General features: G+C 44.2%; 1 protein-coding gene across 2 annotated transcripts in view; it reads left to right on the top strand.

The window, feature by feature from the left end:
• PHACTR3 (phosphatase and actin regulator 3) overlaps window positions 1-24,308 on the top strand; it is a 100,579-nt gene extending 76,271 nt beyond the window's left edge. For both annotated transcript variants that reach the window (XM_039563211.1, XM_010396830.4), the window contains exons 9-13: window positions 15,454-15,509; window positions 19,159-19,220; window positions 20,076-20,216; window positions 21,471-21,547; window positions 23,042-24,308. In XM_039563211.1, coding sequence (XP_039419145.1) covers window positions 15,454-15,509; window positions 19,159-19,220; window positions 20,076-20,216; window positions 21,471-21,547; window positions 23,042-23,057 — 352 coding nt within the window. In that variant the 3' untranslated portion in view covers window positions 23,058-24,308. The remainder of the gene's footprint in view (window positions 1-15,453; window positions 15,510-19,158; window positions 19,221-20,075; window positions 20,217-21,470; window positions 21,548-23,041) is intronic.
• The last annotated feature ends 35 nt before the right edge of the window (window positions 24,309-24,343 follow it).

Here is a 24,343-nt window from a genome sequence, read left to right as displayed (position 1 = left end):
GCCCTCCAGACTGAGACATTCAGCAGGGAGCTGGGCTGAATGCACAGAACTTTGGGGAACATTGTGTTTAGATTGACCAAAAAAAGCCGTGTGTGGGTATGCGTACAAACTACTGGTAGCCCTAATGCAGAAGTTTAGGACATGCTGAACTGAGCCCAGCCTAAGCTCATTTGAAGATTAGCCAGGTTTTTTTGATGAATCTCCAACTGTGCTCCAACTCCCAGTCACTGGACTAAAAACCAGGGAACTGCCCTAATTTCAGAAGGCTGGGAAGGCTTGACACAGATTCCTTCCAGAGGCAGAAAGGCAGGGAGCAGGTACAAAGAACAGATCAGCTGTCAGCACTAATTAGCTGTGTACAGTTTAATGCATTTCATTAATGGGCAGGAATCATCCAGGTAAGCATCTCGCTGATGCTAAAAATAACCCCAGCGAGCGCAGCGTGGGCGTGTGTGCAAGGCTCAGCCCCTCACACGAGGCAGAAGCTAAATATAGAGCCACAATTTAATTCTGTGGGTGTGTGGGAGCCCAGGGAGTCTCCCATCTCCTCGCTCTGCTCCAGACAGCAGACGTGATGCTGGCAGGGGGACAGCTGGGGGCTGCTGTCAGACCTGCACATGGCTGCAGGATTTTAATAAGAGCTTGCACAGCACCCATGTCCTCGGTGAGGATTTGGGATTTTTTGAATGTTTTGCCCCTTTTCAGTTATGGCCTCTGCTTTTCAGGCTATGGAAAAGCAAGATACTGTGAGGGATGGGGGGGAGCAGTAGGAAGAATGGAGGAGGTGCAAGTGAAGCTGAGATTTTTTTGGGGCTGTCTCAAGGATTAAGATGTCCAGGTCCCAAGGCATTAATATTCCCTATGCTCTTCCTTGGTGTCAGGCAGTGCCACACAGCTGGAACCCTGCTGTGAACACAGTGACAGCACTGGCCTGGTCAAGGAGCTGAGGGTGGGTAGTGTTTGCTGCTAGAGCTCCTGAGACTGCCTTCAGTGGTAAAAATCAGGAGGAATGGGAGAAGACTCAAGTGTCATTAAGGTCTCCAAGCAATGAGTAAGTTCAGCCTCCTGTTTACAGGGCTTTTCAAGTCCAAGGGAGCTGCAGTGCAGTTCAAATAAAGCATTAGAGAGGATTCAAGTACATCTGTACATGCTGTACCTGGACTACGCTGTCCCCTTGTCTAAAGGACTGAAAAAGGTTTGTTCCTTTCAGGTATTAAACTCCAATAATAGAATGAACCTTACTAACACCAATCCCTGGTCAGGAGGGGAGGTAAACCCAACCTCCCTGAGTGTGTGATCATACTCTGGACAGCAGCCCTTGAACCAGAGGTGCTTCCTTGCTTCAGCAGCACTTGCACAATTAATTATGGAGCACCCTGTCAGCTCTGGGCAAGAGCTGTGATCTGCAGCTGAACCAGAATGAGCAATTTGCTGTCTCAGACCAGCCCACAGCTTGTCTGGCAAGAATTTTTGAACACACTAATTCATTTATAAAGGGTTGAAACAGGGTTGCCTTAAGCCTGTGTTATTTTCTGGTTTGAACACATGCACACCACCCAGAGCTGCTCTCAGTGCAGGATGGTACTGCTGAGGATTCAACATTCACCTCCTGCTGAAAATGGGGGTATTTGTGCAAACAAACATGAGGCAGTGTCACTGCAGAGGCAGTAAATTCTGCCAGGGGACAGAATAAAGTTCCAAATTCCCAGGGCACAGCTGATTAAAGATTGTCTTCTGGGAAGACACTATCTCCTTGCACTGCTCTGTTTTACTTCCCTGACTCCAGTGCTGGGAATTCCTAATCAAACCTGTTTTGCACAGCACAGTGAAGGCAAGGGCAGCAGGTCAGAGCACAGCAGGCAAGGGAAGAGCAGAGCAGCAGGTGGAAACACAGATAGGAATATACAGGGCCTTTTCTGGGACACAGAGTCAATTCCTCAAATAGATCTGGCGTAAGTGGCACAAGTGAAACTAGAATAAAAAAATCAGAGTGCAGAAAGCTGTAAAGTATCACAGAGGAGCATAATTACATAAGTAAACTTACAGGAAAACTGCTAAAGCAAGTGTAATTGAATAAGAAAAAAGCCTTTTGGGGAAGAAAACAGTGCACTTGTTTTGCCCTGCCAACCCGCCCACAAACAGGAGCACATGCTCAGCTCAGATCCCTTCCCAGAAACTGGGCACCTCCACATGCCTGAAGATCTGGGCTCTACCCCTGTGGTGAGACAAGCAGTCATAAACCAAAGTGGAAATGCATGAAATGCCAGTAATATTCTGTAATGCTTCACCTTACACTGGATTCTGATTCAGGTCCTTGAGCTGATGTGGGCGTGCAGCACAAGTAATTACACAAAGAAATTGCTTTAATTTAATTTGCAGATCTTAATCGATAGAGACCAAAGTAAAGCTGCTCTGGTTGTCACAGTGATTTGTGCTGTTGAGGGATGAAAACCTGACCAGAACAAGGGGCTGTAACAGTTGTGAGCTCCTGATAACCCAAGGGTTGGGCAGGGAGGGATTCAGGTATGCACAGTGCCAGCCCTCACTCTGTATAGGCATGGTCACTGTGTCACTGAGATGATTTAGGATTAGATTTTTTTGGGTTAGATCTGTTAATGATTTCAGGAAAAGTGTTTTCTGCACTTAAAGCCAAGCACTTACTTCACTTAGCTGGAACAGAAGCCAGATGGGATGGACAGTGTGTATCTGAAAGGCTATGAACTGTATAAGCACAGTCTCAGCCAGAATGGGGTTTGGCTGCATGTTTTTTAACACATCCATCTCAGATGTGCCACTTGAAAGCATTTCAGAACAAAAGAGAGGGAGGAAGTTTTGGTGCTGTGTTGGTTCTCCCCCCACTTGCCTTTTAAACCTAAGCAAATTTTTATGCAGACTGGATATAAATGTCCCCGTGACTGTTGCAGTGAATTGCCTGCAGAATACCTAAATGGGTACTTCTCCCACAAAATCTGAAATGTGGCTTAGTTTGGAGAAAAAGAACCTCCTTCCTGTGCAGAGCCACAGCTGCACACCCTGTCCCTGGGGGCAGAGCACTGTGTTATCCCTGGTTTATGGGGAGGGTTCTCAGATGAATCACCTGCACCTTCCCATGAAGAACTTGATCATATTTTTGGGCTCTCTTCCAAGAAAACTGTGTCTCAGTACATGTGTTCCAAGGAAACTGTAATTCATACCCTGCAGTTCCTGGTTCACCACATTGAGAGTTACTACAGCTCCCTCCTCCCGCAGCTCTGAGCACAACTTCCGTAGCCTGGTTCATTCAGGATCTCAGTTCCTCCAGGAATTGGAGGCTTGGGCTTGCTGCTTTCAAATAAAACAAACTGGGTCCGTCTAGCACAATATCTTTTTGAAATAACTTCAGAGAAGGTGAGGGGGGAGAAAAATGAAAGAAATAAATACTTAGAAAATAGGAAGTGGGGGAAGGAGAGAAAACAGGTCAGAACAGAAGGTCACTGATTTTCCTCAACCACTGCTCAAAAGATGATGTGCAATTGTATCAATTATTAAAACATGGCTCTAGCTAAGTCTCTTTGATTGCATTGCCAGTGCCCTTCTGACAAGCTGCAGCTGTATAATCAGGTCTTGGGAGCTACTTGAGTCAACCAGAGCACTGCAAGTTTCCTTCAGTATCTGTTTTTCAGGATAATGAACTCATCCAAGTGGCCAGCACACTTCCTTGACCTCCCCAGACTCTGGAGAGTGTTTTTTTCCCCTGAAAAAAGCACTCTTATTTTCCATCTTTTCCTTTAGCTCTCACATGTAACACACCAGAAAGCAAACAAGCAAACAAAAATAAGGACTCCCAGTTTTATCAATCCATGCTCATGTTTTTATCCAGTGAAATTAAGAAGAAATGGACCTTTGGAGATTCCACTTCATGTGGAAGTCCCCTTATACAGAGGGTATCAAGGCAACTGGGAAACAAGAACCAGCTAGTTGGCAAAATCTGAGTCTTAAAGCACTTTAGAAACAGATACTTCAATCTAGTTAGTCCATTGTTCTGCAAAGATGTGTCAGTTATTTTGTTTTCTTAAAGCTATATAGAATACTACTTGGGCCAGAGCCAAAGAGCAGAATAAAACCCGAGTGCCTGACTGTGGAAGAAAAACCTCTCAAAACCAGGACTGCGTGGCTCACAGATGAAGCACCAGTGTCATTTTCTTGAGATGATCATATTCATTAAGCAAATTAAATTCTGAATGAATTAATACTTCATTAGTTTCTCAGAAATTATGTTAAAAAAAAAAAATTAAAGCCAGGCCCTGTCAGCAGTCTCTGCAGAAAGCAGCTGGCCTGTTGCACAGAGATGCGGCTAATTCAAGGGTGTCTGCAAAAGCCATATTCTGGCCAGGCTACACTGCAGCCTTGTTATAATCATCACTGGGAGTGGCTGCAGCACTTCCAAATACCACCCATCTGGGGAAAAATCCTCCTTCTCAAGAAGAGGTTAAACAAACCAGGACTAATGTGGTAAAGGAAGTTATATTTATGGGCGTTGTGCAGTTAAGTTTACAGAAATCCCTTTTTCAGCCTGTTTACACCATAAAGGAAAAAGGTGACAGGGAATGATGTGTGTGGAAATGCCAAGCTTAGGTCTGCAAGGGGGATGGGAGCAGGAGGCTCAGGGTTAGCAGGGAGTTTTGGTAGAGCAGAGGACCAGCACTCCAGTGCTGTGACTTGCTGTGCATCAGCTGCAGACCCCAGGAAAATCAGCATCTGAGGGAGGGCATGTGCACAGAGCCAAGGCCTGTTTGAGCTCTGAGGAGTCACTGCCAGCTTCCACAGCTCTGCCTGGCCTTCCCCAACCCAGCAGTCCCTCCTCAGGCAGGAGACAACTTCAAGGACAATCACAGAGGTGGCACAATGGGATCCTTTCCCAAGAACACTCACAAAGGTTTTGTGTGGCAGCCTTGAGCTTTGTTAGTGAGAGACAGTGCGTGTTGTACCACAACAAATCACAGTTGTAACATCCAAAGTTAATGTTACATAATTGAATTCTTACATTTTATTCAATTGAGGAACCTGGATTTCAGAAGTTCAGAATATTCTGCTGTATTTGCCAGCAAATTCTGTTTGGATTTACGTGACCAAAACTAAACATAGGATCCTAAACAAAGTTAAGGAGGGTTCCAGAAAGCAGACAGAATATGAGGATGACGTTTTAAAATTCAAATCCTGCCTGTATTTTCCTGTAAGTTAGCCTGTCAGCAGTGCTCAGTATCACACTTTGTGGCATCGAGTGACAAGTCATACTCCTCACCCAGTCCAATTTAAAAACAAAGAAAAACAGAATTACTGAAATACCATTTGCAGAGGGAAGTGAATAAATTCCCAGAGGGGCTGCAAATCTGGTTTTTCAGACAAGACAGTTTGCCACATTCTCCTGTTCTGTACAACAGAGATAACCATATAGAACAGCTTTGCAGAGCATTGTGAGAGCTGCTGCTGAAAGAACTACAAAACTGATGCTTATTGAGACCAGGGGACTCGAACCCCTACAGACTGTTTGGGCCACATCTTTGAGCTATCAACAGAATTTCTCATTTCACTCTGCACTGAGAGCAGGAACACTCTGTATTCAAAAATCAACAGATGAACCTCAAGAGAAACTTGGAAAAAATAGATGGGAGTGCAGTAAAAAGCAGGATTCGGAGCCTGCTGTGGGCAAAGGCTGTGTGGCTCTGGCCAGCCAAGGTTAGTGACAGTGGGAGGCCAAGCTGTTGGTCTAACTCTGTCCTGGAAAATGCTGGGCCAACAATAGTGTGCATGAGAGAAACAGAAAATCGTACAGCAGATGGTGAAATGCTGTCTGAAGGCAGGGATATCCCATCCTTTTGGAGATGCTGTGTGGGTGAGTGACAGGCGAGAACTAGAAAGTACTTGCCTTGCCAGGGGGAGCATTCCCAGAGAGATTCCTGCAGGCTGGGAGCAGGTGTGCAGCCACACACACGGTCCCAGCAGGGGCTGGCCATCCCAGCAGCATTTGCAACTTCAGAAATTGCTGTCATTTAGGTTTTTCCTCCAGGGATTACACAAAGTACTTGGAGAGTGCTGCATTTTCCTTGATTTACTTCTGTAATTAAGAAAGCTGCTCCTTGGCATTAAGCCTGACATTACAAGGAGTTTGCTAAGTGCCACAGCATGTCCACTCCTGCTTGGAGCTACTGGGTTAGGAGGCTCACAGCTCTGGGGTAAATCCTCTCTGTTCTTGCAGAGGGCAAAGACACCTTGCAGAGGTTTATTTGTCACCCCACAGACTTTGCAGATTGCCAAAGTGTTCCTGGTATACAACTCCAGGTGGCAGGGAAGGATGTTCTCCAGAACTCACACTGCATGGGGAATTCCAGCAGCTCACACCCATGGCAAGAAGGGCCATTGTCAAATTGTTTTGCAGCAGGTGAGGGGGAGGAGGAGAACTGACACACAGCTGACAGCCCACGCACACCAATACTTTGTCTGCTCTCTGCAAATCCAGCTGTGGTTTCTTCCAGTGACCCAAATCCCACAGTTGCACATTGCAGTGGCATCTGTTGTAGGGGCAACTGTTTATGGATTAAGTGCATGGTACTGCAGGGTCTTAATGCAGCCCTGAGCATCCCAGCTGAGTCCAGGGCATTCTGGGACATTTCCATCCATGGACAATATCTCTTATTTAATGTGCTCTGAAACAGAACTAGTGCTGCAGTCCAAACTGACATGTCTCTGTCATCCTGTCCCTGTTCTCTCTGCCACAGCTGAAATTGCTCTCCTGGCTGCCCAGGAAATTGAGTCACGAGCCTACAGACACTTCATTTCATACAGGGCACAAAGGTGGCCGACAAGCCAGCCTCAGCCTCCCTGGAGGAGAACAGGCACAAACATTGTATTAGGGATGGTTCATACAGTGAGGTTCAAAATTAGCTTTTTTCTTTTCTTGTCTTTTTTTTTGTATCTAGTGCTTATCTATTTTTGTACCCAGTAAGCACCCAGGACTATGCAGCTGTCACTAGGACAAGAAAGTCCCAGGTCAGTGGCAGTACCCACCACTGTCTGCTGGTTATTGCAGACTCCCTCCTGCTGCTGCTCATGCAGTTGCTATCAGAGCTGATTTTAGTATCATTTCAGCAGCAGCAGATGTCTTTATTTAAAATGATGTCATGGTAATAAACACATAATGGGATAGAACTAAAACCCTGGGATTTATATGATTGCTTTTGTTTGCCTGTCCTGAAGCATCAAACCCACAATGTTCTCGATTTGCCCAAATCTGAGATGTGTAGCACTGCTTTTAGCTTTTTCATTCTGTGGGAACACAGGGCTCCAGAGTTTTACTCCTATTTCAGAGGAAAAAAAAGGAAAAAAAAATAAAAAAAGAAAACCTATTGCTTTACAATGAAATTGTAATGGTAGAATTGAAAATGATTACTTTACAACCATTTTCAGTGACGTGCACAGTGTGACCAGGTCATACCCAGCACATGGTTTCTGCTGGAAGACCCTCCAACACCCATTTTATACCCAGCCTGAAGCTCTCCTCAACCTTCAGCAGAGGAGGTGCACTGGGATGCACAACTCACTGTTATTTGAAGAGTGTGTTCTTTCAGCACTTTGCCTCGCTGAGCTATTTTTAGTTTGAAAGTATTCCCCAAACCAGCTCTTTGCCCAGCTGCAAGGCAAAGCAGAAGCGAGAACAAGCTGCTGTTCATGAGAACAGTGCTGCTCACGCTGACACTGCATCAAACTACAGACAGGGAACATGTCTTTGGCTGAACAACCAGTTGTACTTTTGTCACCCTAATGACTAAATATTGTAATTCTATTACAAACAGGACAGATCTAATAGCCACCAGCTCTGTTAAACCACAGAGTGGGGAAGCAGGTGGAAGGGAGAGGAGAAAGCTGCTGTTCTGAAATAAGCAGTTAGTACATTTAAATCCCGTGTCAGCATGTTAGCTCTTGCATATTGACCAATAACTCAGTTGAAAATTAAAGCTGTTCTGTTATGTTGGTCCCACAATGGGCAACACCATCCTCCAAGAGTCTTTATCTGAGTGTGGAGAGAGGTATGAAAGCAAAAGCCTCCTGAAGGTGGTGGAAGGATGCTCAGCATCTGCAGTGAGCTTTGCAGCAGGTCTTGAACTGGGTCCTGATCTGCTCCCAGCTGTGCCTGGCCTTTCCTCCTCACACCTTGGGAAAACCAGGCACCCAAAGGTCAAATGCAGCAGGGCTTTCACAGGTGGTGAAAACAGTGATTACCCTCAAGCTTTCTCCACCTGAATCCTCTCACACAATTAGATCCTGCCTCTGTGTTGTTTCAGCCCACACAGTGCTTACAGCCCTGTGCAGTAACAAACCTGTCACAGGGTAGGTCCTTCAGGGACAGTGGGTTATGATACAAGAGTCATGCTGGGCAAGTGTGTGGTTTCTATTTCAGCTGAAATCTGAACTCTTTGCAGGGCTCCTATCACAGAAATGATAATGATGGACAACTGTAATTGCCTGGTAGATGAGTGGCAACATAATTAACTGAACTCATGCTGATTGGCAGCTTTGAAAATCCAGACAGAACTAAAGGCCAAACAAATAAATAACACATGTAATTAAGGCAACACTTATAGCCTCTGTGTTTATCTGCAGCTTTCTTATTTGGATGCAAAAAATAGTTTATGATGGCACAGAGACAAATATCAGGCGATTCTAAAGAATGCAACTTGCAGCATTTACCGAACCAGCTCACCCTTTTCACACCATTCTGAGCTCCCTACCCTCAGAGGTCAGCAGCTGCTCTTAGGATGATACTCTTGGATGTTCCAAGGGCTGGAGAACCTCTGCTATGGAGAGAGAGGCTGAGAGAGTTGAGGTTGTTCAGCCTGGGGACAAGAAGCTTCTAAGGAGATAATACTGTGGCCTTCCAGGACTTAAAGAGGGTTATAAAAAAAAGAGGCAGATACATGGGCAGATAGTGATAGGTCAAGGGGAATGGTTTTAAACTGAAGGAAGGTCAGGTTAGAGTAGATAAGAGCAGGAAGATTTTTACAGTGTGGGTGGTAAAACACTGCAACAGGTTACTCAGAGAGGTGGGGGAATGTCCCATTCCTGGAAACATTCAGTGTCATGTTGGATGAGGCTCTGAACAACCTGATCTACTTGAAGATGTCCCTGTTCATTGCAGGGACATTGGACAAGATGCCTTTAAAGGCTCTTTCCAACTCAAACTATCCTGATTCTGTGATTTTCCTGTTATGGGAAATGCTGGCACATCAGTTCCCACTTTTTACATGATCCAGAATTACCTTGGGGTAAAAAACATGTTTGTGTCTCAGTGTCTGCCTTCTAATTTTGAGCAGACAGTAAAAGAGAAGTCCCTCCCACCACAGATTTACTACTACCCATAATTGTACATTGCAGGCAGGCACAGTGCAGTGCGTGGGTGACTCAAAGCCCTGGCACATACTCTCTTCACAGCTACTTATAGGAAGGATGAAAATAAACTTCTTGTTGAATTGAACATGGTGTTCTGGCAATAGAGATGCCAATTTAAGAGGCAGAGCCTCTGCCTCCTGATGGGTAGCAGACACAAGCAGCTTTATGAGAAGCAAAACCAGGGCACTCCCATTCCTCCTCCCTTTGCCTGGGCTGTGAGAGGGATCTTTCCCACCACCTCCCTTCCCGACTCATCTGCAAAACCACCTGACATGAGGGACAATCAATGCAATTGCTGCTGGCTACAGCTCATTTACTGATGGCTGGATTGATTGCTCACTTGTCAGTCCAGGGTCCACAGGCACATGCACGTGTCCAAGTCTACCCAGTTCACTCCTCCCTTTGGAGGAGATCATCAGAATCACATGGATCTTACTAAGGCCAGCAACAGGATTCCAAAGTATAACTTTTGGCTTCAGCTACAAATCTGAAAGAAATTTAGTTTTGTGGAAATCATACATACAGATACCGTGCAACAGATTCTACGAAAAAAATATATTTGGGGAACAGGAACATATTCTGGGGACAGATAAGGAGCCACACAAACCTGAGCTGGTTTTCACTGGATTCTGCTTGAATCTGCCAGGCAGGTGAGACTAATACAGACTAATAAGAGGAGAGAAAGGAAGGAGAGACTGCCCAGAAAGGAAGGACTGTCTGAAGTGTGGAAAGCCGGCACAGCCCCATATGCACACAGAGGGCTGTGCTTGCTCCACATTGGCCTCTCATCAGCTTTCTGTGCCCACACCTGCAAGCCCTGAGCTTACTGTGGCTTTGCTGGGGTGCAGCTCCCACAAGGAACAAAGGAGATGCTGCTGAGGGTAATTGAGAGGGCAGATAACTTGGCAGCACCTCCTGCTCACAGCACACATCGATGCATTGCCCATCTGACAGCAGCCCCTGGGTCCTGGTGACACACAGATCCTCCAACTGCTGAGCCCTCAGTCACCTGTGACTGTCCAGTATGATCACTCCTTGTGTAACAGCGGCCCCAAGACATCATTCCCTTCAGTGTGAAGGAGACAATCGGGCAGTGTGAAGAAAATATTGATCTCCTGATCAGCAGTCAGAGGCACATGTGCGAGCCCCTGAGCTCACAAACATGTGATCTTGCTCCGGAGGGGACGAGCCATTTGTGGCTTTCCCCACACTCCAAATCCACATCTGTACTTGTGCTGGTGTCCAGCATGATCGTAGCAGGGCTCTGATGGCACAGGGCAGCCTGTTTTGCTGCAATTACGCACCACACACGTTCACCAAGGGGAAAAGCCAGGCACCACAGATCCCCTGCCCCTCTGAGAGCCAAGGGAGCGCTCACAGACGTCAGAGGATTCCCATGTGCACATTGCATGGGGAAAACAAATACCTCGAGGCCATGTGCAAACTGGGCACCTGGGGTGCTTTGAGACCAAGAACACCTGGCTATACCTGCAGGGTGTTCTGAGGAGAGCCACAGGTGACTGCACGAACCTGCAATGACCTGCTCCTCTCACCCACAGGAGTAACACTGGGAGAGCACAGGAGTAAACAAAGTCTTTGGCTTCTATATGTAATAATATACATATTATTATCTCTCTGATTTCTCTTTCTGAGCCCAAATTACTGGAGAAAACACTGAAAATACACCCAGAACACTCCCCAAGCTTCAAACAACTGAAGAACACCTGCTGCTTGAAAGTTTATGCCCACTTTGCACAGAACAACAGTAACATAAAACCTTTGCAATTTTTCTGAACATGAGAAATAGCTGCACATGAAGTGTTGTGTGCCTGTCCCCTTTTACCCCCATACACTTATGGTGACTGCTTTAGTATTGTGAGAAGATGTTGGCATCTATCCAAACTTGAAGCATCTCTGAACTGTATCGAGACATCACTTACAGGGAAGTGCCATTGGTGCCTCCAGTTGTGCTTGGTTTCCCTGAGGCAGCTGCAGTCACCTCTGAGGTGCTGCCAGTTCAGCTCCACTACTGCTGCTCTTGGCATCCCTTGGTTTAACAGGGAAGCAAATTCCCAGACTGAGTACTCTTCACGTGAGACCATGGCAATTCCAGTGACACTCTGGGGCAATCTGGACAGAGGTAGGACCTGCCTGCAAGTTACTTAAGCATTTTCAAGAAAGGTTCAAGACCTTCCCAAAAAGAACTGACCTGACAGAGGTGCTCAGAGGGAGCACTCCTACCTCACCAGGCAATACAAAAATACCCAAACCTAGGTTTTCATAACACCCAAGAACACAACAGCATTAATTGGCTGTTTTTCCCAGAAGCAAGAAATAGATACCGAAATTGGCTGAAAGGAAATCATTGCTGTCACGTAACAGAAGTGGTGGACTACGTGAGTGCTCCCTGTGGAGCTCACAGTCACCTTGCTGAGGTGAATCCACATGGGGCTCTGAGACCCTAAGTGAAAAAAGAACGGAAATGGAAAGCACAGGACTCACCCAGCCATGACCACACTGTGTTGCAGCAGTGCTGGAGCCTCCTGTCCACCTCAGACCTTCAAATGGCACCTCCAGAGCTGCTGAACAGCACAGCAGCCACACTAGCCCAGGGTAAGCCATAAAACCACCCTCACTCAGGTGCAGGGACTTCACTGGATCCACAGGAAATGAGCCAGGACTCCGATTCACAGTCATTTGCACCTGCCTCATACAAAATTCTCTCTGTGCAAAGCCTGTGGAGACCATCCATAGTCACTGAGGGGTCAGGTTTTAGCCTTCACAAAGGCTCCTTCATGGCAAGAGCCTGTTTTTATTCTCCAGAATCACACACTGGCTTCCCTGCGCTGCAGTCTGCTGATAATTGTTATTCAGCTGGAGTTTGTTTCCTTTAAACACGAGATTTGAGCATCCCCTCTCTGGCTGCTGAGTCTCTCCACCCCCTGTTCAGGGCTGTGCTGCCCAGCCATGGCATGAGGGGAGCTGGGGGCCATTTCCCCAGGCCAGCTGTCCCTGAGGTGAGGCAGCATTCCCGAGGCCGCAGCACTGGCTCTCTGCAGGGATGGACAGTCCCTTCTGAGGAAACTCACTGAGCTCAGCACACAGGGTGTGTTTTTGAAGCAGGATTTCACATGTATCAGCTTCAGGGAAAACATGAAATAAATATCCAAAGCAGAGCACTTGTTGCTCGGAGCCTGCAGCAGCCAGAGAACGGCTCACCCAAGCAGAGGCACAAACTCATCTGAAATGATTCTTACATTAAAGCTCCTTCAGGAGGGATGTGCCCTTTGGCAGGGGTGACCTGTGGCTTTCCCTGCACTTGCTGAGGCCCCTGCCCTGCCAGGAGCCCTCAGAAAGGTGCCCGTCCTTATCTCGCTCTGGGTCCGGCTGCAGGCGGCGACTGAAGGTGCGGCTGGGGCTGCAGGCCCCGGTGTGGGGCTGAGGTGCCCTCACCCTCCCCCAGAGCACCTCAGGCAGGGTGGGCTCTGTCCCACAGGGAGCACCTGCTGCAGCCACGTGTGTCTTGCTGTGAGGGGCGATCAGACAAGGCAGTGGATTCACTTTACAAGCGGCAAAGTCCTGCAGAAGGGGTCTCTGGAGCCCCAAGTGACCCCGGCCCAGCTCAGCAGAGCCGTGTGGCCCCAGGCCGTGCTGCAGCCCCTGTGCCCCAGTCACTGTCAGGGCGTCTGGAGCCCTTTGCCTTCAGCAGCTCCCCAAGCCCAGCCACCCCACAGCAGCTCAGAAAGGAAGCGAAAGTTGTTTCTGGTCACAGAGAGGCTTCTCCTGAACAACAGAAATAACAAATGGACCCAAAATGTCCCTGGACCTTGATAGCAACAATGTCAGAGGTTTTTACCACTTCTCATTTGATCGTGACTCTGGCTGTACTTGGTGTTTTCACTCTATCCCCACCTTCCTGAAACCCTGTTAGAATTTTATTTTTAACCAAAGTCCATGTCTAGTTTTGTGACTCTGAAACAAAGTTTGGAAGTGTGGTCTGTGTCTTTGAAAAACTCAGGAAAAAACCCTGCAATGCTCTCATGTGCACATAGCTCTCTGTGTGTCTGCACCTTTCCTTCTGTTGGGGGTAAAGCTGAGGGTGTGCGCAGAAAAAGGGCACTTACCATGAATTTATCAAAGCCAAAAGGGAAACAGGGTTTAAATAATCAACCATCATACATATGATATATAAATACAGGGCATTCACACAGAATCGCAGAAAATTCGTATACATTTGCATTTGCATAGTGCTTTACTCATTCTGTTAGGCTTTTAATCCCCCAGTTTAAAAGGGGCCTCTGAAATCTAATGTACAGATTTGGAAGAATCTATCAATCTCAAATGGCAGGGCTGTAATTACGAATGGCTGAGAGAGAGGCATATGAGCAGCAGGTCAGGTGGACCTTTCATTTGCAGATGAGCTCTTGGAGTAAGTCATTCTTCCCTGATTTATATTATAAAACACATTTCAATCTGTTTCAAACAAAACCTAGCCAGAGCTGTGTAATTTCTGAGACATACAGGGAAATGAGCGAGGAGGGAGGAGTCCAAGGGTAACAGGAATCAGAAATACATGTGTAAAGCCTTTAGTTTCAGCATCATTCCTGTTTCAGTTGGGATTATTGCAACTTCCACTGCTGGAGTATCCAGCTTATTACCCAACGAGAAGCCGAAGGTCAGGAGAAAAGCCTTAGGTGATACAAAGTGTTAGGCAGAAAGAGTGAGAGTTAGGCTGTAGGTGTTTCTACACAAGAGCTCATCTAATCCAAGTTTTCTGTCGGTGTGAATTCAGTGCAGTAGTTGTGGTGTCTTCCTGTGGCCGAAGATGAGAGTTTTTCCAGAGAGTTTAATTAAAAAAGGGTAAGGAGTTGTTGGTCTGATAGCACATGACCACAGAGTTGATTTTGAAGGTATATTGGGTAAGGCTTACAAAACAAGGAGAAATTGGAATCAGGTGCTTTTACTGGTTCTTTTGCAGTGTGTTAACAATTACTTCATTTTTCCATCTGCTGTATATGTGATAAAATGTAGATCCTGTTACAGCATGACTTTATAATTATTCATTTATTCCCTATACCCAGTAGAGGAATAACTGCAGCAGTTTGCAGTGTGGTCCCTGCTCTGAATGTTTCTTTGTCTCTGTAACTTCATCTCCGGCTTGGAAACATCTGCTGAGAGCAGACGATGAGAATCCTTAGCGTTGCCAGAACGCAGGCCAGGAAGCATCGGAAACTCTTTCCGATCTGCTGGCTGGATTATTACATGAAAGCCAGCAAATGCAGCCTCTGTGTGTGTGTGTGTGCCTGCCTAGGGGAGGGCTCCTATTACCTGAGATCCTCTGCAGATATCACAGTGCCTCGTGGGGGAGTCTCATTTAGTATGCGGAATAAAATCGCTGTGGCACCGATCATATGATTTGAAGACTCAGTCCTGAGGCAGCACTACTGAAAAGGGGAGGTGGAACCAAGACGCTCTGTTCAGACAGCGCGAGGCTGTGAGCAGCACACGAATTGCATTCAGCAGGCAGGAGCAGAGCTGGGGGATCGGGCTGGTAGATGAGGAGTCGGGAAAGCTTTATTTCTGGCCAGTCTGCATTTTGTCAGGATGGTGTTAGTAGAGAAAAGGAAATGTGCTGCTACGTGTGATTAAAAGGTAAAGGCAGTGATAGAGACAGAAGATCGCTGTGAAACTCCTTTGATAACCACCTTGAGAGTGAATTTTACCTCTGGAGAGTGCTGGTTCCAACTGACTGTCTGGAAAGTGAGATGAAAAGGATGCACATTCTGAGGAAGCATTTCACTGACGGCAGAGCAAACTAGAGGAGAACTTTTACCTGCATTACTGACATTTGGGAAAAATAATATAAGAAAGAATTCTCTGCCAGGATTCTTTTCTTTGTTCTTCTTCACGAGTCCTGGAGAGAGATTTTGTAGTCCCCTCCTGAGGAAAACACCAACCAGAAGTCAGAATACTGCAGACTTTCCAAAGAACAGGCATGGTGCAAAATGTGATTTTGGTGTTTTTCCGCAGGCGACTCAGCCAAAGACCCGCTGTTGAGGAGCTAGAAAGAAGGAATATACTGAAACGTGAGTATTTCTTTTTTCCTTAAGTATTTTATATGTGTTTCTTGAAATCAGTGATTGCATTTCCAGAATGTATTATTTTTAAATAGACAAATTAAATAGACAAATAGAACAAAGGTGTTCTCAACACCTCTCAAATTCACAAGGCAAAACTTGCAACTCTTTTCCTAAATGTTTCCAAGGGATCAAGCAAGTGATGAACATTATCCCTTTCCTTAAAACTGCTGAATTAGGGAAAGGTGAGAGAGAGCTTTGAAATTGTCTCCACTATGGATCTCAAAAGGGGGGATCCATCTGCTATTTAGTCTATTTAGTGTGGAAAGACAAAACCTGGAATGATGTGAACTGTAGTTTCCACATTTAGCAAGCACAAAACATAAAGCCACAGAAATCTGTCACACAAGCAGTGCTGCCTACACTGTTTAATTTATATTTAATCATGTGACTGTAATTCACTAGGAAAAAAGTTATCTACATTGCATTACCTAATTTAATGTATCCGAACTTTCTTAGCAGTTCCTAGGGAAAAGCCTTATGCTCTTGCCATTGAAGTTATTTGGGATTTCATCTGAGTTTCAATACAAAAGGATTCCACAGGCAACATATATTTAGCAGTATTTTCCATGCTGTTCCAATGCACAGATCACACACCGTAAAATGAGCTGTATTTAGCATGTGCACAGCTTGAGGAGGAAAAGGAAACCCTCCTTGCAACATGAGTGGGTGCGCTTGGCCAAACTTCACCTGTCATCTACCATGAGAGGCAGGAAGAAACAGTAACCCAAGATCCTGAAATACATGGGACCAGATTTTCAAGAGTCAGTAACCAAGACCTCTGAAAATCTGTCTTTGGGATTTTTTCCTGGCTAAGGAAAAGCTGATCTCCACTGACAAAATCTGTTCATGTTTACTTTTTTGAAGTGTGTTGGTTACATCCTTAATCTGGGTTAAACTGACTGGTTTTAATACTAAAAAAGTTTGAATACATTCATATAATGAGCTTAGAGAGAGATAAAGCAGAAAGAAGATAAAGCAGAATTAAAGATAGTTCCTGAATACCAGCTAAACATACTGGTCTAGATTTGTATCTCATTTAAAGAGCTCCCAGCATGGAGCAAATTTATTGACTTCTGTTGAGTTGCTCAGGCTTTATACAGGTTCAGCTGGGATCAGAACCACTTCCATTTTATTTACCTCTGCCATTATATAAAAAGCTGAGTATCCTGTAAAGCTGTAGCAGTATAAAAGCCCTTCAGTGAAATCTCCACAAACTCCTCCAGGTGTTGTAAGGGTTTGTGCAGTTTTAAGTTGTGCATTTCCCAACATCTTTGATGTTCATAAGTGGTACTGCTGACAGAAGTTCTTTTATGGACTCAGAATTCACATTTGTACAACTCTGGTAAAAAGAGAAGCATATTGCAAAGTACAACTACTGTTACTTTAAAGCAAATCTCAGCAAGATTTCAAAAAGTGATTTCTTATCTCCTTTAGGGAGTTGTTTCTGAGATAAAAGTAATACTTAAAAAGCAAACTTAAAGCCAGCACTTTCTTAAAATTTTCTTGATCTTCCAAGTCCTTTAACCATAGAAACACTGCTGGCTTCCCACCAAACATGAAAAGCAAATGAACTCAAATCACAGCCCAGGTGTCAGATGTGGCCTTGCTGTACTCGACAGAAAGCTGAACTCCCAGCCAAGAAGGCATCTCTTGAATGCCACTGTACAATCCCTGCTTCATTCTGAACCCAAGGAATTGCCTTAGTGTCACGCAGAGCTGAGAGCTCCCTGAGGAACTGGCAGAGCACAGAATTAGTTCCAGCACTGCACAGCCCCCCTCAGAACTGGGAGCATCTCTGCTGAGATTTACAAAACCAGCCCTCAGGAATGAATGGATCTTGTGTGGGCAGAATGATGGTGATGGGAAAAGCCTCTCTGGGTTGTCTGAATAATAATGCCTGAGTTCTAGAATCCCTCACCAGCATTTCATAGCAGTTCTCAGGGTTGGTTTTATTGGTAAAAGAACCATTTCTTTTATTTCTTCGAGGTGGAAATAAGCACTGAACCCAAGTGAATAGAAATAAGTCACTACACAGTATATTTGAAAAAGTATTTTCTGATCAGAAATATGTATTTTTGGCTTTTCTTTGGGAATTAGAATCATAGAATCCCAGAATGGTTTGGGTTGGAATGGACCTTAAAGATCATCTTGTTCTCCCCTCTGCCATGGGCAGGGGCACTTTCCACTATCCCAGGTTGCTCCAAGCCCCATCCAACCTGCTTTGAAGGGTTCCAGGGATGGGGCAGCCACAGCTTCTCTGGGCAGTTCTCTCACTGCATATCATATCACACCTTATAAAGGCACTATGCTACAGAAAATTATCAATTTTAATTAAAAAAAAAATACAGAATAGGATTATCTACTCCAAAAGGGGTGAATTAAAGCTGAATAAGTTCTTGCAGCTATCTCTACATCTAAGAATACCCTCTACTTTTCAAAACCTGTTCTCCTTTTCCACATTGCAGACTGAAATAGCTGCTCATCCCTGACACAGCACTAATTTTAGCTGACCTGTTCTCTTTACATTTTGTGCCTTGCCACTGAACTGTAATGCAGCACATTTTAAATTAATTTGATTTACATTTCTACCATAGCCAGGTGGAGCTACTACTTTGTTATTTTAAATAGATATGATTGCATTTCAGTGTCATCTGAAATGAGACTGCATAGTGGGAGCAAAAATAAGGGAGAAAGATGCTTCATTGTTAAAAATATCATCTTGGAAATCCATCTGCAGTGCTAGTGGGTTTTGGAGGCATAGTAGAAATCACATGTGTCCTTTAACACTGGAAATATTTAATGCAAGTGGTGTAATAAACCTCACGGCAGTACCCAGAGAATCCCAGAATGGTTAAACCTTTTTCTCTGGCTCTGCAGCTTTGTTCAGGTCATGGGCTCACGCCCAAATTTAGTAACAGATAGTACTGGAAATAGAAACGCCATTAACTCGTTTCCTAAGGCAGGGGATCTATTTCACACAGCGTTACAGCACTCGGGTCTATTTTTAGAGCCAGTGTGTAGGAGTCGTCACGGCTTGAATGTTAATAGACACAACACACAAAGACAAGGGGCTGAGCTCAGAGCAGAACTCTGCAAAGGAAGCCCTGGGAGGGGAACGGGGTCTCATGTCAGGGAAAGCCAAGGTGCAGGTCAGAGCCAGCGAGTGATGCAGCCCGAGAAAACGGGACAGAGGGCACAACGGGCTCTCCCTGGAGCTGCTGCAGTGAGGCTCCTCAGCATCTGACAGCATGAATGGCTCCAGCAATATGGAGAGTAAAAAAGGATGATTAATCAACTGTGGAGTGTTTTGATTTTCCTTCTAAAGTTTCTCTGAGTGGAGTGTTGGTGTGGCTGCTGTTGTTTCATTAAATCTCTGTGGAGTTTTAGAGAGCGCAGGCAGAGCTGACATTGGCACCAGCACAGTGTCCTCACAGAGAGGTGATTCCGTGCTCCAACACACACCAGAGATGCTCTGAATTACCAAAACACACAACTACAAGCAGCTCCTTTTGCTGTGCTCATTATTGCCTGGAAGTCAGGAAAACACCAAACTTCCTCATGAGGAAAGTCATTTTTTTTTTTATATTCTCCGCAGAACGAAATGATCAAACGGAACAGGAAGAGAGAAGGGAAATCAAGCAGAGACTGACAAGAAAGGTAAAACCTTGCAATACCTGCTATTAGCTTTTAGAAATTTACTAAAATTACTATAATATCAACCAGCCATAGAGGTTGTTATTATACAGAACCTCCCTTAATATGCATCCTCCTCAGCAGTGTCTGATAGTAGTGTCTGGTAATATGAATTATAGACATACCCACCTTATCTCAGCCAGATGAGATATAGTAGAATATATACATGTAAACTTGGGCAGAAAATGGGCATTTGTTTGCACACTGCCTATCAGTCAGCTCTATTGCTAGGAAAGGACTTTTTCATTCTTTGTAGCAGAGCTGGCTCCCTGCTGAGCACCAGGTCTGCTCCCATAGTACATTTCTTTTTGCATTTAAAATATTCTCGGAATTAGAACGAGATCTTGTTGTTCTGTTCCTAGAAAACCCTAATGGAATTACAGACCAAATCTGCTGATAACTTGTTAAAGCCAGACTAAAATTCTTAAAATGGGTCTAGTGCTGAGAATGTCACACAGACAATCTGCCTCTGCCTGTAGTGGAACATCCTACAGCATCCAGAATCATCCAGAGATCAAAAAAATCCATCATGATTACTTTTCATTTTGAAAATGTATTTTATCAGGATCTGGGTTGAAATGCTTTCTTTTGTCCATTATAAAGGCACTGTGCTGTAGCCCATAACTCCATTTAAAGCATTATTACTCTCCTAGCAGTCCTCCAAATGATTGAATATTTCCCTGGAGTTTCCAAGGGTTGGGTGGTTTTCCATATGTGTAAATGCACACTGAACCAAGATGAAAAGCAGCAAATGTTGCATTTTTTACTGATACGTTTGTTATTAACCCTGGTTTTATTTCACAAAACTTCTGAATACAGCTTAACCAGAGACCTACAGTTGATGAACTGAGAGACAGAAAGATCCTGATTCGATTCAGTGATTATGTGGAAGTGGCAAAAGCACAGGACTACGACAGGAGAGCGGACAAACCATGGACACGACTGTCAGCAGCAGACAAGGTACTGACAGAACCACAGATTTCTGCTTTCTCCTTGCTTTGTCTGTAATGATACCTCACATTCTGAACAGACATTTAATCTCTGGAACATTTAATATCTGTAAATTTTACCATTATTTTTTATGCTGAAATCACATCAATGTAATAAAAAATGCTATTTATAAAAATGCCTATTTAGTACTGTAAAGGCTTTTACCCCCCACCCAAAAAGGTGGATACAATCTTTTGGGCTCCAACTCAAAACCATTTCCAGCCAATAGAGTTTTAACCTTTTTTCTCAGACTGGAAGTTTCCTCTCCTGTTTTTCCTGTGAATGCTCAAGGAGTCACTGGACCCACATTCTCCCGAGCAGAAACACTCATTTTGTCCCATCTCATACCTGCCATTTAGCTGATTTACATCCCAATTTAAGTATCACACTTAGATGCTTGAGTAGTAAGAATAGGTCACCGTGATTCCAGCCAGTTGGGAAGTTTCAGGGCTGCAGGAAGCAGAAGGAGCAGGATGCTGAGACAATTACTGGCAAAATGGCAAACACAGGACTGTTAACATGGCTTTGTGCTGGTATGTGGAGATCAAACACTTTGGTTTCCATCCCAGTGTCTCCTCAGTAAGTGACAAATGGCTTTAGAGGACTCATAGAAAAGGAACAGAGCATTTCTACTCCAGTAGTTGTTCTCCCCAGCTCTCTAAAATGGTTAATAAGCTATTCCATAGTAATCAATGGAATAATGATTTTATATTTTCCTTGTACGTACTTTTATTAAAATCAGACTTTTCCTGGTTTTACTGTTCCAGTGTTCATGTTTCAATTAACAAGGCAGGTTTATAAGCCAAGAGAAAGTGACAGTTCAACTGCTCACACTGGTGGCACACATCAGGAAGTCAGGGGCAGAGCTGGACCTTCACATTTGTGACTGAAAAACGGATCAATTTCTTGGCAACTTCTCTTATCTTTAATAAATTTTAACTGGAATCTTATTAAATGTGAGACAACCAGCCCTGAGGTGTTATTCTGTCAGAATTGCTTCTAGACAGCAGTGACCCTGTCAGCAATCAATAACTAATGAGAAGTATTGTGTCACCAATCCATATAGCCCTAATATTCAGCATTCCTACCAGCACGGAGTGCTCTGCTATACCCAATACCTGCTTCTCCTACCCCAGAAAACTGTTCTGCTCTGCAGGTCTGGCATTTTGCAGTGCTCACAAACACAAAATTATTTGTTCATGTTTGTCTCTTTTCAATTCCTAGGCAGCAATTCGGAAAGAGCTGAATGAATACAAAAGTAATGAAATGGAGGTCCATGCATCGAGCAAACATTTGACAAGGTCAGTTTTCCAGCTATTTATTTCCACTGCCTGCTAAAAACTCTGCTTGAGTCCTGCACCTGTAGATTTTATTCTTACGTGTTGGATGTGGGAGAATATGCAAAGGGAGCTTAATATTAAAAGAAAATTGAAGCATTTCTCTTCCTGAAGAGAACCCAATTTTCTGATTTTTTGGGGGGCTTTTATTAGCATATACCAAGAAGTTTGCAGACATTCTCCAGGGCATCCCTCAGTCAGCATCCCTTGCACCACAGATTCAAAGATAGGACAAAAAAATAAAGCATATAACACAAAAATAATATGATTTTTTAAAGTAGAACAGCTTAATACGCTGTATAAAGAGCTCTGAATTAAATGTACTTGAGTCTGCAGCCTTATCATAAACACTGGAACTTCCCTGCTAAGAAATACAAAACTGCACGGACCATAACAGGCCACGCCCAGCGCCCAGGGGTAATGCCTTTGTTCTAATTGGATTTGTTCTAAAGGATTCAGCCTGGGGATTTCAGTATTCCCTGTCAGCCCAGTTGCTATTGGAAGGAGCAAGCCCCAGGTAACTTAATGACACTTAACTCCACGGAGGAGGTCAGGAGAGAGAACAGGTTTAGATTGTTGTCACTCTCCGTGTGATCAGGCCACTGTGAACCTGGTCAGGGCAGTGCTTGCTCCATGTGCCAGCACTGGTGACAGGGTTTAAACACACATAAAAACATTCAATTCCTTTCTTAAAGTGGAGAAAAAATGAGAGGCTGATTCCACAGGCACTGATACTTGCAAAAAGGCCTTATTAAGGGCAAAGCAGCATCACTGCATTGATGGAATGAAACATGGGAAGGGAAGAGGGGATGGCTGCAGTTTCAGTCTGAAAGTGAGTTATACATTCCCTAACTGAAGCTACCTGGGGAGTTTGAGTAGATGATAATGAGAGATTTTGAAATTTGTTCAGGATATGAGGAGTAAACAGGCTTACAATTTACAATTAGTGCTAAGGCATTACAAATGATTGGGACTTTAATTACAGATCTCAGCTAAAAAACCAAGCCTACAGAGAAAAATCTATTCCAGACTCACAAGACTATCGATTGTATCTCCTCATACTTTATGAAGCATTTTGACATTGTTTAACTCTTAAAAAAAGCCAAGAGCACTGCACAGTAAAGACTATTGCTACCAATGACAAACTGTGGCTTCATTTACTACACGGAAAAAACCCCAATCAACTAAAGACCTGTACTTGCAACTGCATTTCCAAATAAATGTAAACGAGGTACACTGGGCCCTGAGGATGGCAGCTGCACTGCAGTCATGGCACAGGGGTGGGAATGTGCTGGGGAAAATTAAGGGTTGCTAATATTCTTCAGTACTGTTACTGTACCTTTAAACAGAATGAATACTTTTGTGGGCTTTTAAAATTTTATTAATCTAACATAAACTCCCCAAAATAATTGAATTCTATTGCGAAGTGGTTTGAAAAATGTCTCCCTTTTCTCCTAGATTTCACAGGCCATAGAAATTTTCTTCTGAGAAGAATCTGTCTTTACTTTTTGATATTGCTGCTGAACACACATCAGGGAATACTGGAGTCTTTCCCTGAGGTTCAGCACAGGCTCCCTGGATGTTGATGTGACAGAAGGACTCTGCAGCTGAAGCCTCTGCAGCACTTGGGGACAGGACACCAGCCCCGAGCTCTGGAGGCAGAAGAGTGCTGGCCTGTGGAGTGGGACAAGCTGCTGAAAAAGACTGAAGTGAAGCTACTTGGAAGAGCCTCCTCCTCTCCTTTCCCACCTGTCTGGAACTGGTTTGCAGCCTGCCTTGGAAAAGGAGATGTTGTGCATGTACAGGCTTTACCATTCCAAGGCCTATGACATAAACGGACATGACGCTCTGTCATCCAGTATTATGTTGACAAGAAATTTTGAACTTACCACAGTTAGTTTGTAAAACACCTAAGTTCATGTTCTAAAAACTAATTTAATGTATTATAATTTCATTCTTTTTTATATACTGTCTAACAGAATCACAGCTGCAAGCATTTTTGATTCCTGTTACTTTTGTTCTTTAATTAAATGACTACTTATTGCAGGAAATGAACATGTTTCCTAAAGCTCTTTTTTTCCCAGGGATAGTTGAAGAGATTATAATTATTATGCACCAAACCATTTGACTTCTTCATCCACACAGAGTCTGCAAAAGGATGATCTCAATTAAGGTTTTCCATCTTGTGGAATAGAATAACCTGGTTGTCACTGTGCACCAGTTGAGGCTCTGACCCTCTAAAGAATGACAGTTTGGTTCACTGTTACTCAAAAGTACTAAATTGGATAACCAGAGGCAGAAATGTAACAATGTACTTTGATGTTTAGCAAACAAATGGTTTTAATGCTTTCTTGACAGTAAGAAGAAAAAAGTTACTAAATGCTAATTACAAAGCAAATAGAACTCATTGAGAAAAATGTAAAGCCAGACATTTTAATAATGCCTGACATGGAGAAGCACCTGAGGATTTATTCAGTACTACTAAAAAAAAGAAAAAACTTGTGAGGAGAAGAATAATACATTGATAGCTGTTAACCACACCTGATCAGTCAGAACAAAATGGTGAATTCACTCACAAGACAAACATTTCTCTGCAAGACTCTGAAGTGCTACCATTCTAGGGAGTCATTCAATGTTAAAAACTTGAAAAAGGCATTCTCGGTCTTGTAGCTTCATTGGGATGATCTCCATGAAGTGTGAAAATAATAAAATGCAGTCTGTCAAAGTGTCTGTATAGACTACTACTGAATTGCTGTGAGG

Source organism: Corvus cornix, chromosome 20 (genome assembly GCF_000738735.6).
Source record: "Corvus cornix cornix isolate S_Up_H32 chromosome 20, ASM73873v5, whole genome shotgun sequence".
In the NCBI taxonomy this organism is placed as follows: Eukaryota; Metazoa; Chordata; class Aves; order Passeriformes; family Corvidae; genus Corvus; species Corvus cornix.
This window is presented reverse-complemented; position numbering and strand designations above follow the sequence as displayed.